We start from the raw sequence: 13,256 nt of genomic DNA on the forward strand, positions 1-13,256 counted from the left end.
CACCATATGAGAAATATAATTTAATAACTAAAAAGTGTTCAAAGGTGCCCCCCTCTCCCCTAGGTAATTTTTTAAAATGAAAAATTACCTACACGAACGTATAACCTCCTCGTTTTCGGAAGTCGGTTAAAATGAGTTTTAGCACACATACAATGGTAACTTCTTAATTAAATTGAAATTACATGTAAGTACATTTAGTATAATTTATGAGTATGAACATGTTTAAAATTTTGATCAGGTATAATATAACTAATTACCCGTATCTTGTGGCCTTAACAAATAATGTTACATAAACATTCAATTATTATTTAGTTCATAGAAATACATAGTAAACATTGAAAATAGGTAACTTGAATTAACGCAACTTAAGTATTTAAACATCAATTACTTTAATTATTACTAACAAATATTGTAAAGTATTAATTTAAGCAAATATATAGTTATTTAACAACATTTAAATCTAAAATTGACGAAATTGATATAATCCACTTAAAAAGTAAAGATGAATTCACATTAGACTACTAGGTCAGTAAGGAAGTAGACATTTATGGTATAAAATATGAAATAATTGTACTTTAATAACAACAAATATTTTCTCATTGGGTTAGATAGGTACGTAGTGCCAATAACTGCATTAGTTACTTAATCTTATTAGCTAGGTATTCAATAACAAATAGAACACCATTTTAAGCACGACAAAACATTCAATATTTAAAAATGTAGAGAGACTTTTTGAGAAGTGTGCTAATAATTCTAAATCTCAAACTTTTTGTTGTTATTAAATAGGTAGTTAATTACATTGGTAAGATTCATTAGGATCAGATCTGATATTCTTTGGAATTATCTAGACTCGTTGATAACCAACGGCAAATTCTTCCTTTCGTTGACGACTTTCGATTGTGGCAGAGATCAGTTTTGTTATAATAATATTACACTACTATAACTAGCATAAGCATTGGATATTTCAACGGTATCACATTTCAGCCACACTTTTATAGGACCTTCACTAATACAGCATAAGAAATAGCATTAAATTTCTTAAAAGTAGGTATTTGATGGATTACTTATATTGAGAAGTTTTCTTCCTTGAGATTACAAAGAATCACTAATAAAATTCGTGTAAGTTTTAGCAGAACTGGATTATACAATAAAATCTCTTCCAGCCATGGGATTTTCTGAATCTTGGTCATTATTTAGTTGTGAGAAGTTATAATGGAATCGATAGCACTACCATTATATAAATCTGTATTTATAAGACCAATATCCTTCGGCGGTATGCAGTTATTTAAATAAGAGACTAGTTAGGAACGATGAAAATGAACCGCTATCCACTTGTTGTAACGTTTGTGCCAAATGCGAGTCTCTTGCGACTGATGAGTAGATCGTCGGCCCCCAGCATCCACACTCTGCGTGATACATACGTACGCGATGACAGCCACGTCGTCTCCGAGCAAGTGTACTCTAGGATTTAGGATCGTAGTATTCGTCTTCACGTGAGTAGGCGTGTTGTAAATGAAGAATTTGTGAAATTCCACACCTTCAACTAGATTTCCCAGAGCGTCGGGATCGAAAGCGGTCACATTAGGATCACATAACTTGGAATACGTCTCGTAATCGCCGTTATTGATCGAATCGATCAGTAATTCTGTCATTTTTATAACTTCAGCGCGACGCAGTGAGGCGTTGCTATCGTTGCGAGCTTTCCCGAATGAATCGGCTTTTGTGAGACCCTCTTCGTCGTGCTCTTTAGATATTACTGTACACGCTCTATCTACTCCTTTCTTATCCTTATCTAGATCCTCGTCCTCCAAAGTTGTACTACTATCAGTCGACTCTTTTACTTGAGATCCATCGCCCTTCTTATTAACCATAGATTTTCCAGAGAAGTTGCGCGTTGCAAGCATAGTTGTTAAAATAGCACCCTTCAACTTGCGGCGCGCGTTGAATTTCTTCAAGCAATCCACCGTTTCCTGTCGATGCATCATAGATGCCACACGCTCGCGGTGGCAGATCCAGGGGTGCGTCAAGGCTTCGGAAGCGGTTATCCTTTTGCTAGGATTGACTGTCAGCATCTGATTGATCAGGCTTTTAGCCTCTGGTGTAACTGTATCCCATTCAGGAGAGGGATAATCATAAGCACCAGCTTTAATTTGGCCATATAACCGATGCTGGTCTTCGTCCCAAAAGGGGGGGTATCCAACTAACAAAATATATAAAATCACACCGCATGCCCAAATATCTACCGGCTTTCCGTACGGTTCCTTTTTTAAGACTTCTGGTGACAAATACCCTGGTGTCCCTGCGAATCCAAACCAAGCCTGTTGGTCGCCCTGTACTTCAATTGCTAATCCAAAATCAGCTAATTTTACGGCAGCACCTTTAGCTTTACTCGCGAGCAGAAGATTCTCTGGTTTTAAGTCTCTATGGACGACTCCATTGTGATGGCAGTGGTGGACTGATTCTAATATTTGTTGAATACAATGAGATGCATCCGCTTCAGAATAGAATTCTCGGGCTACAATGTCTTCGAATAATTCTCCACCAGTAACTAAGTCAAACACAAGGTAGTGAAAATGCTCTTCTTGAATTGAATCATGAAGTCGAACGATATTAGGGTGCTGAAGTTTCCGACAAATTCTTGCCTCACGTTCTAATTTTTGAAAATCCCTCGCCGACAGTTTTTTGGTATTGATAATTTTGGCTGCGAATTCATATCCCGTAGATTTTTGAACGGCACGTCTCACTATTGAAAAAGCCCCTTTGCCTAGCTCTTCCTTCAGTTCGTAATTATCGGAAAATCTTGTACTTACACTTTCACGGTTTGGGTTGGCCATTTTTATTTCTTTATTTTTTCCACCTGCTTCGAAAAGTCACTTCACTTCGTGTCACCGAGCGCGAGTTTTCTTGTTGTATTTGGTAACTGAAACAAATATTTTTACATTATTTCCATTCTAATTTTTAAATCGCTCTACGAACTATTCTATTTTCATATTTTAATCATTTGTCCGAACACTTTATAAAAATGTCCTTCAATATTTAACAACACTACATGCACTGGCACTTGATACGCAAATAAAGGAAAACAATTGAAAATCACCTTAAAATTTTATGTTACTAAAATAAATTTTGCATAATTTCCTCGCGATGTGAAACATGTTTGATTGAATAAAAAAAAACATTTTCTGTATTATTCTTATTTTGTCACAATTTCAGTCACCAATGCTATAAAAAACTAGCTCAATCAGAGACGCGTAGATGCCTAGATAATACTTCTCAATGATCACAAACATAGACTTCTAATATTAACACTACGGCACCGGGATGACATTTCGTTAGCGCAAAATAATCGATACACCATTGTCTCAACACACTCACAAAATATCCGTGTTGTTTTATTGAAACACCACTGGACGAAATTAAAATTGCGAATGAGAACACAACGAGGTGAAAAGAGGTCACATCTATTTCGATTTTGATAATTTAGACATTAATTTATAATATAGTAATAAGATGTGGTGTGCGCAACTTTCGATGATATTCTTAGCCGTACTAAGTCACACAATTCGGTCGGAGTAATTTTATCGTGTATTTTTCGGTCAAAAATGTACGACATGTGTCAATGTATCTATTTCGATTTATAAAACCGTATTTACCTATTATGTGCCCATTTTACGCGAGATTAACGAGATGAAGATCAAAAACTAAGGGCCGGGCCCTACACCACACTCTTCTACACGGGACACAGGCTTCGGGGTCAAATTCATAGACGTAACTGGTGTTGCCATCGTCCGGCTGCCCGCTTTTATCGCTAACTCCGATAAATTGTTATATCCGTATCAGTACACACTAACGTTTTCCTTATTAGTGGTTATGATTATTCGGAATAACAGATCTTTAAAGTATATGAAAATAAACGCGATTTTTAATTTTATATTTCACGCATTTTTGTCTTGTAGCAATACTGTTAAGTCCACATACAAATCGATATACCAGCGCAGCGCCAAACCAGAGAGAATATACTGATTGCTTCGCTACAGCGCCATCTGACGTACCTATTTGTGTTAACATTTTTCCCGCCTCTCGTTTAAATTATCATAGCAACCTAAGCTTAGTGTTAATTCTATTTATGAATTAATTTTGAATTTGATAAAGCAATTTAGAGTTGAGAAATGTTTTATTGTTTTTATTTTAATTTGTGCCATTTTTATTTTAGCCAAAAGAGTAATATACCTAAGACTGACATGGGTATGGCATAACATTATGCTTTTGGCAGTGTAATTTCCGACCATTCCTAGATAATTAATTTGTGAATCATTGATAAGTTATAAATGCTTCGTTGGAGAGTAATTTTACAAAGTTTTTATCTTGGGTTCAGTGTAAGCCTACATTTTCGTTCTGTGAAATATTATACTGGACGAAACATCTAGTATTTTCGTCAGAGGAAATAAAAATAATAAATAAATATTTTTGGCATATTAATCCATTCTTTATTATTCAGCATAGTATATAATTAAGTACAGCTAACGGTAAAATTTTTGTTATTTTAGAATAATTTGATATTACCATAACCTAACTTAACAGAGTTGAAAGGAATATCTTTAAAATTTTCCGGCTCGCAAAATTCTTCCGGAAAACGTTATAGTATTTTCAACTTGTTACCGCAGAAATGCTTTCCGCACAAAGTTAGTTTTTAAAAGGTATTTTAGGTACAGCCGAAAGTTAAAATTCGGTAGACATCTATTTCTATAACATTGAAAATTACTTTCGTTCACAGGAATTTTGTATTTATGTACAGTATCATTATAGGTATTTTGTGAAGTGATGAATAAGTAAGCAATTGCGCTGAACCTTTTAAGTTTACAGGTATTTTGTGTTGAAAATTGTCGAAGGATTTAGCTCATTTAGAACTATCATTGTATTTACCACAATAAATCGGTTTTATTACTTTTGCCACTTTATGATTCGTTTTGTTGACCTTCAGCTCCTTGAGTCTTGGTAAGGTCACAGATTACTAAATAGGTAGTTACTACGTAAGTATAAGGTAGTGTTTAGTCAATATGCCTACGCATAAAATATCTCACGAGAAACCCCGTAATGTCTTAGCGGTTTTAACGAAATATTTACAGACGATACGATAGACGTTTTGTGCGATACTTATGCACAAAACACGTTAGACCATAATATTATATTCTGCCACACCAAAAAATTGCCTATATAATTATGTGCAACCAAAATAAATATTATGTTCTTCCCCGTGGTCGGCTTTAAGGGTATCCTGCCGGCTGCCATACTCTGCCAAAGTTAGATAATAATATTAGGTTCAGGAAAATTTATCTTCGCATTTTATATTATATTTTTGTGAAAAGACTTTCCCCAACCTAATATGTGGGGAAAAAGTCTTTTCGCATTAAAGTATATGTATGAACTTGTCATAAAATCTCTTGGGCTATACCAATTGTATCTGGCTGATTTTGGTATCATTAAAAAGTTTTAATTTTACAGAAGATAATTCCAAATTCAAATTAGGTAAATGTGAGATTTTCATTTGTTTTTCTTATTGTTAAAATGAGTGATTCTAATGTAGAAATTCGATACATTTTAAAATTTTATTACAAAAAAGATAAAAATTGAACACAAACCTCGAAAAAAATTTGTGATGTTTATGGAGCTAATGCAGTATCTGTGAGAGTAGCGCAAATTTGGTTTAAGCGTTTTCAATCCAGAAATTTTGATATCAAAGATGGACGTCGCTCTGGTCGCCCTGTTACGGACAAAACAGATGCCATTTTTGAAAAAGTGGAGCAAAATCGGCATATTAGTAGAACTTACGATGTAGCTGAAGAACTGGGGATTGACCACAAAATGGTTTTGGCGCATTTGAAAAAAGCTGGGTACACAAAAAAGGTCGATATTTGGGTGCCTCATGAGCTCACTGAAAGAAACCTAATGAACCACACTCATTTGTGATTCTTTAGACGTAATGAAACCGAACCATTTTTGAATAAGGTGATGAAAAGTTGATCACGTACGACAAAACGTGCGAAAAAGATCGTAGTCAAAGGCCGGTCAGGCTTCACAGACTGTGGCGAAATCCGGGTTAACTCGCAACAAGGTGATGCTGTGTGTGTGGTAGGATTGGAAGGGCATTATTCATTATAGACTGGGAGATGGTGACACAAAATTCTTGGTCATTTGTAGTATGGCATTACGCTACCGCCTACTTCTTTTTTTCGACTATCTGAAAATACAAGCATTTTTGTGGAACAAATCGTTCGCGTTTGGGCTGCCAGTGCGAGTGCTATGACCATCATTTTCCTTTTTGCCTTTAGGTAATTAGACCTCTGAAGAACTGCCATACTGGTACAAATGACCAAGAATTTTGTGTCACCATCTCCCGGTCTACTATGAGCTGTTACCGCCAATCCACGCAGGACCATCGATTCTGAACTGTACTGCGACCAACTGATGAGATCAAAGCAAGAACTTGACAGAAAGCGGCCGGAATTAATCAACAGAAGGGGTGTGGTTTTTCACCATGATAACGCTAGACCTCACACATCTTTAGCCACTCAGCAAAAATTACGGCCGTATAGTCCTGACCTTGCACCTTCAGGTTTCCACCTGTTTCGGTCGCTGCAGAATTCCTTAGGCAGTGTCAAGTTGACATCACAAGAGGACTGCTGACTGAGGAATTTTTATAGCAATGGGATCATGTCCTTAACTCCTTACCAACAAGATGGCAAAAAGTTATCGAACAAAAACTAATATTAGGTATATAAAATTCTCGTGTCACAATGTAAGAATAGCGTACACCTCCGAAACGGCTTTACTGATTTTAACCAAATTTTATATGCATATTCAGTGGGTCTGAGAATCGGCTACTGGGTACTTTTTATACTGATAAGTGCATTTGTTGAATAAATAATAGTAAATTATTACAACTTGAGACTGACGGCGACCATTGTTTGTGCGATGGGATAGCGATGGACGTTGCCATGGTGACATACTTATTTAGTCACTTCAATAAAATAATACGGGCGAAATACTTTATATGGCAAAGAAACGTTTGCCGCTACAAACAGCTAGTTTTTATATAAAATGCGAAGAAACTTTTTCCCCAACCTAATATGTAGTAAGATAGGAATGTTGCAGAATTCACAGTTGATGATTAAAAGTATCCGTTACTTAGGGTCAGGAAGTGAGGTGTAAGATCCTCTGGAGTAGGTACAGTCGAAGATAGTCAGAAGATTATGTATGACAAGATAACTTGATAGTCACCTACTTGCATATTAAAATTATTAAACCATCAAAGTATGCTAAATATTAATTTTAGGTCTACCTAAATTTAGCCGCAAGACCTCTTTGTAAACAATTTTTTGTGGAATAACATTTTTAGGGTTTTTCATGTAGATTTCGATTCCATGAATGGATTTGTTCTCAAGAAAGTAGATATTCTTATCCTATCTCTATCTGTAAGTACGTATCCCTGTGGAATAAAATCATTTCTTTTACTTTCAGCCAGCAGATTGTCTTGAATACTTCTAATATTTCAGGTAAGATAGTTCATAGCTTATGTGTCTTTTATCAATTGATATAAAAATGAGAGAAATTAAGGGTTAAAAGCAGATGGGGAAATCTACTTTTATCATTTTTTTTTTTCAAAATAAAACTGACCAAGATTGAGTCGAGCCGGTCACGGTCAAGAAGAGATACATCATCAATACGAGGAGTGCTAAATACTCATGATTACAATATTATTATTGTCGTATTTCTACTGAATTATGTAGATAATTTCAAATTACCTATATAAAGCCTAATGATTCTCTTTATAATTTCCATTTTGTTTGATCTATTAAACGGAAACATTTCGTTTGGAGACTCGAAATAATAAAAAATTAAACAAAAACCTTTTGCAAATACTATATTCATAAGTTCTAACTTAGCAGTATGTCGAATTCCGAATTACAATTTAAAGCAAACAGAAACTTGGAAACCTTGAAATAATATTTATTAAATCTTTTTTAATATGAAGTTGGTTGCACAAACACATTGTATTGTAACGGTAACATCCCCAGCGTACGGTTTCATTTACGAAATCTAAACTGGTTCGCATCTTGCGCAAGTGTAAGGGGCTACACGAGGGCTCAGGAGCGGGCCCTTCCAAAATTCGCCGGTGCACAATGCACCCTCCGTACCATCCCCACGCCACTTCTCTTATTATTACGGGGACTCCCGTTTCTATCCCCACATTGTTTGAATTATTTTTATAGAGAAGCCCGTGTCACGCGTTCCGTAGTTTCGGTAGTCGTTCTTCTCGTGTGTCGGTGTGTCTAGTTGTGCGAATAGCGCTCAGGTATTCGATCAGGTCTTGTCACCCAATATTCGCGACGAAGGGAAGTATTAAGGTTTCGAATGCTGCGGTCGTCTCGGGTTGCTTTTCTCATGAGTGGACGTGTTTGTAAAATAATAACTTGGGAGTAATACGTGTGGTAGGTTCCGAGCGTCCGCACCGCTGTACGGTGAGCGGGCGTATCGATCGCGGACGGCGAACCTCGCCGGGTTCCGAGTGTTCGGTGCTCGCATTTTGGCGGGAGATTAGACGCCATGCTGCATTCGGATGAATCTATAAAGGTGAGTTTGTATAGCTTTTTGTTTATGTATTCCGAAAGTTTAGATTTCGGGAAAGTGACAACTTTAAAATGATTGATGAATCTTTTCTGTAATTAATGCAGAGGATAAGTAACTGAAGTTTTTTAATTCAGCTTCCGCAGTTATTAAAAATAATTAATTTGTGGATTTTCACTCACATTTAACTGAATTCAATTGAAACTGATCTAAAATATTAATCGAAATAGACTATCCAGGTTGAACTTTTCGCTGTAATCCGTTACGTTCAAAACAAAGATTAGAGACCTACAAGGACGCTTAAAATTTTAACGAAACATCAATATATCGATCTCGCGAGAGCCGACGTTCATTGCAAGCGAATATTGCGTGACCACCGCGACTGTAGCGACTCACAATTTGGGACATCATGGAAATATTTAGTTAATATAAAAAATCATACTTAAATAAATATGAAAATAAAATAAATGGGATAGTGTGTCTGTCTGTCCGTCTGTCTGTCTGTTACCTCTTCTCGCTCAAGCGGCTGAACCGATTTTGCTTGAGATACTTCAAGTCCCGAGAAAGGACGTAGGATACTTTTTATCCCAAAAGAATTTAGGCGCAACGGAGTTGCGACTTGCGGCGGTCGCCTAACCATATTATAAGCGTTGAATCATAAAGAACAACTAAGTACTACAAAAAACTTGCAACGCTAAATATTAACACGAACAATTTGAACAAGACTAATTATACTGGATCAATGAATTTGACGACCTCTGTGGCTCAGTGGTGAGCGCGTTGGTAGCTCAAGCAGGGGGTCGCGAGTTCAAATCCCGCCGACGGAACAAAAAGTTTTCAAAGTTCCTGGGTTATGAATGTGTACCTATTGAATTATGAATATGACGTGTTTAATATAATAAAAAAGAGAATTTAATGAATATCGATTAAGCCTGATATTCACGTGGGGTGTAGTGTTACGCGAATGTTTTGTGGTGGAAATGGCCGAAATAAGTACTTTAATTATAGTCTGTCAAGAAAGTGAAGAAATAAAAAAGTGGCAACATCGCAGTGTCATCCCTTTCAAATCAATTGCAATCTAAGGAAAAAGGGATGACACTACGATGTTGCCACTTTTTAATTTCTTCACTTTCTTGACGGACTACATGTCTACAGTCTACACGCTCAATTTTTACATAATTAGAGGATTTGATATTAGTCATTAATCATTATTAACAGTTAAATATAATAGCCTTTAAAATTATTCCTTACAAAATATGTTAAGGCCAGTAGGTATCTATATTAATTTTATTCCCTCTATAATCTATTCAAAATAACCATAAAATTAGTACTCCCTAACCTGATACTAATCTTAACTAGCCTATTCTTTTAACATTGAGTTATAATGTATTGACATTATAGAACCATCAGCTGGTGATAATAAATGAAGTTAATTAAATCATCGCCATTCAAACAAAAAAAAAAAACAATTTTGGAAGTTACCATCCCATACCGCCGTAATGATAGACAATACACGTACATAAATATTATCAAACCTTATCATCCCTCTGGAATCTAGAATTTAGATACTGATGACTAAATTCAGAAGGATGATCACTACACACACATACGTAAGCAATTGTATCCAATTTCGTGTATTTCTATTATTTCCATAAGGAAAGCCTTTTAGGTCTAAAAGTACGAACATTTTCGCACTATTTTGAATATAAAATGAGCTTGCCGCCCCTCGATACCTAAAATGGTTTTAGGTCACCCCATTCGCCTATTTAATTCTCCTTCCTATAACCTTCCAAATGGTTTTGTTTTGTGTCTGTGTTGTTAAAGCCTTTGCGTTATTTCTTTTCGTAAATACAAAGTTATTTATTATGTGGACTACTTTTATAATTCTCCCGTTGTTTTTGTGGTCAAATACATTTTTCTCTTACCATGGATGATTAGATTTCTAATGTCCATTCAAAATAATATTTTTTACTTTTGTTGAAGTAAAAGTCACACGGACAAAATTTTTGACATCGTTCGTGAATTGTGTTATTTTCAAGTTCTTTTACGGCCGTTCCCAATATTCAATCTATCTCTGGTTTGACATACGACCGATCGCAGCTAACATTGAATTGACATAAAATATATGTCTCTAGCACAGATTTTAGAAGTAAGTCTCTAGTGTCTAATGTGAGCTATTCCTATCTCTAGTAGGGTAAAACCAGAGATAGATCAAATATTGGGAACGGCCGTTAGTGAAGCAATCTATCAACACAATTTTTCAAAATTCAAAGGCAAAGTGCGTCAAGCAGCAATTTTTGCTCTTATTTCTCCTCTTTTTCATAAGGTCGAAATCCTCGCTTTATTCATATTTCCTTTTCCTTATTTACAAAAGAGCCGAATTTACACTTTCAAATAAGTTTAAAGTTGATCGAAATGTAAATTCGCAAGAAGCTTTTAGTGAAATTTCAGGGCTAAATATTTGTTTATTGTTGGTTGCTTCTTAAATCTTAAGACGTTTGTAAGTCTACTAGGGCTTTGCTTTAAACAGAACTTTGCATTAGTCCTAACTCCTAAGTAATCTTTAAAATGATTTTTTCCAGTAAAATTGCGTCTGAATATATTTTCTTAATTGGATGATGCTAAAATATAAAACAACACATACTTAGTGTAGCTATATAGCTTTTGGGTGTTACGTCGAGGAAACACGATCCAATTAGTTTGTATAAATCTAAACTATAAAGTAAGGAAATAACGATGCGGACTATTCCAGCCCCGCTTAGAATTCTGAGTGTGTTCACGTTTTTCATAAATTGTGTTAACATTGGCATACATTGGGGTAAAAAAAAAGTGCCACGTGACTTAGGATTGCGACACACCCAGCGCGTTAGGTGAGAGGAAATAAAATTTTGCTCCAATTCGATTTTAATTACTTAAATTAAAACTCAAGTAGAAACATGTTTAACTGCAACGTTAAATCTATATAACTAATACTAGTAATCATTATGTATTTATGTATAACAATCAATTCATGGTGTTACTAAAGAAAATGCAAATAGAAAATAAGGTTAGAATCATTAATCATAAATGATAAAACTGATTAATGATTATAATGTTATGTATGTTAGTAATCAAAATATTGTTTAGCTTGTTGTATGGGCTCAGTTTCTGTTGCTATTCACCTAGTTTGAGTAGACCCTTAGGTAGGCGGGTGGATCTAGCTTTGACGTCATTCGCAAACGTTTTTAGAATCCCCCAGGATAGTATCGCTTAGGACGATTTTAATCTATAAACTGTTTCAATATTGAATTGTTCATACAACTTTGCATTAATTTTATGATTTAATTTTCTCTACTAAAATAACAAACTGTATTCAGAGTCAGGTTTATTCAGCAAAATTATGATTAGTGATCTTAATATCAAGTTTAATTATTACTTTAGATAAGTACTTACTTCTAATCTATGATTATTCTTTTATACAACTTATATTTGTCTTTTATACCTACAACGATACGCTTGGAAAGCATCACTTAAACTATAAATAATGATATTAATAATTAACGTATGATACCAATAATGTAGCGTAATTTTTGTTACGAGGAAAATGGTATGAAAAATGTGACATACACATAATACGACCTTTGTGCCTCAAAGAGAGCAAAGATTGTAGCTGTTGATAATCAAGGACGTACGGAAGTTATGGAGCCATAAAAGAAAATACAAGCTGCATTAAGTAGGCCATAATAACCCCGTTTCCAGCGAACCCGACGAGACATGTGGCCTACAAGTCATGTTATACTAGGTGACATACGGCTATACTCGCAACGGCCTGGCCAATATAAATGCTAATTCTGCCAACAAGGATCGTCAAGTTTCTTTATGAATGGATCTTAATTTAAGCCCGATGTATGATGCCATTTTTCCCATTATGCCGTGTCGGATTGAATACCAGATTTATCTCTCTATTGGCGTTGACTAGAGAATTTATCATGATAAGGATCGCTAGAGGCTTGCTACGTATTAACCTATATCGTGCGGTACCGATTATATACGTCAGGAAAATCTTTTTAAATACGTTAAAGAAAATAGATTTTCAGTTTTTACTGCAATAATTGTCTTTTAACAATGTTGTCGAAACCCTTTTAAGCAATAGGCTACTTGACCTATATTAAATTTCATTGAACAAATGCATATTTCTAGTAGAACTTGGCCTAGGAAACCGTATTTCACCCTTATCATCACCCAAATAAAAGCTTATGATTGATAAATAAAGTCGATTTGAAAATATGATTTTATGAAAATAGGATTTGTACTGACGAAACCGCTTTTGCGGTACTTCAGATTTGGATGTGACGTCATCAGACTCCTAATTTAATATCTTTTATTTATCGCGCTCGTTGTATGTAAGTTTATTTGTACATAAATAATAAGAATAAGCCTAGAAAGATTACTAAAATATATTTTCTTGAATAATTCGCATAAAACATCAGTTTTATATTTTATCTCCATTTATTGTAGACGGGAAATGAAATGGCCAAAATTTTCTCCAAAAGTTTTCAGCATTACAAATCGTTTCTAATTTCTTATTTAAATATTTTATAATTTTTGGGCACTTTTAGACTCGTACCCACATTTAGCACATAAAAAAATGT

The 13,256-nt window shown here is 35.0% G+C and overlaps 1 protein-coding gene across 2 annotated transcripts; it reads right to left on the reverse strand.

The window, feature by feature from the left end:
* Nucleotides 1-684: 684 nt before the first annotated feature.
* LOC121731252 (calcium/calmodulin-dependent protein kinase type II alpha chain) lies at nucleotides 685-3,775 on the reverse strand. Of its 2 annotated transcripts, none has more exons than XM_042120613.1 (2): nucleotides 3,654-3,775; nucleotides 685-2,920 (listed from the first exon to the last, which is right to left on the reverse strand). In XM_042120613.1, exon 2 carries the CDS (start codon nucleotides 2,832-2,834, stop codon nucleotides 1,302-1,304), a length of 1,533 nt encoding a protein of 510 aa, XP_041976547.1. In that variant the 5' UTR covers nucleotides 2,835-2,920; nucleotides 3,654-3,775; the 3' UTR covers nucleotides 685-1,301. The 2 variants fall into 2 exon arrangements, with proteins under 2 accessions (XP_041976547.1, XP_041976548.1); XM_042120614.1 differs by lacking the exon at nucleotides 3,654-3,775 and adding an exon at nucleotides 3,098-3,464.
* Nucleotides 3,776-13,256: the final 9,481 nt, after the last annotated feature.

The sequence above is a fragment of the Aricia agestis genome, chromosome 10 (genome assembly GCF_905147365.1).
Source record: "Aricia agestis chromosome 10, ilAriAges1.1, whole genome shotgun sequence".
Lineage (NCBI taxonomy): Eukaryota > Metazoa > Arthropoda > Insecta > Lepidoptera > Lycaenidae > Aricia > Aricia agestis.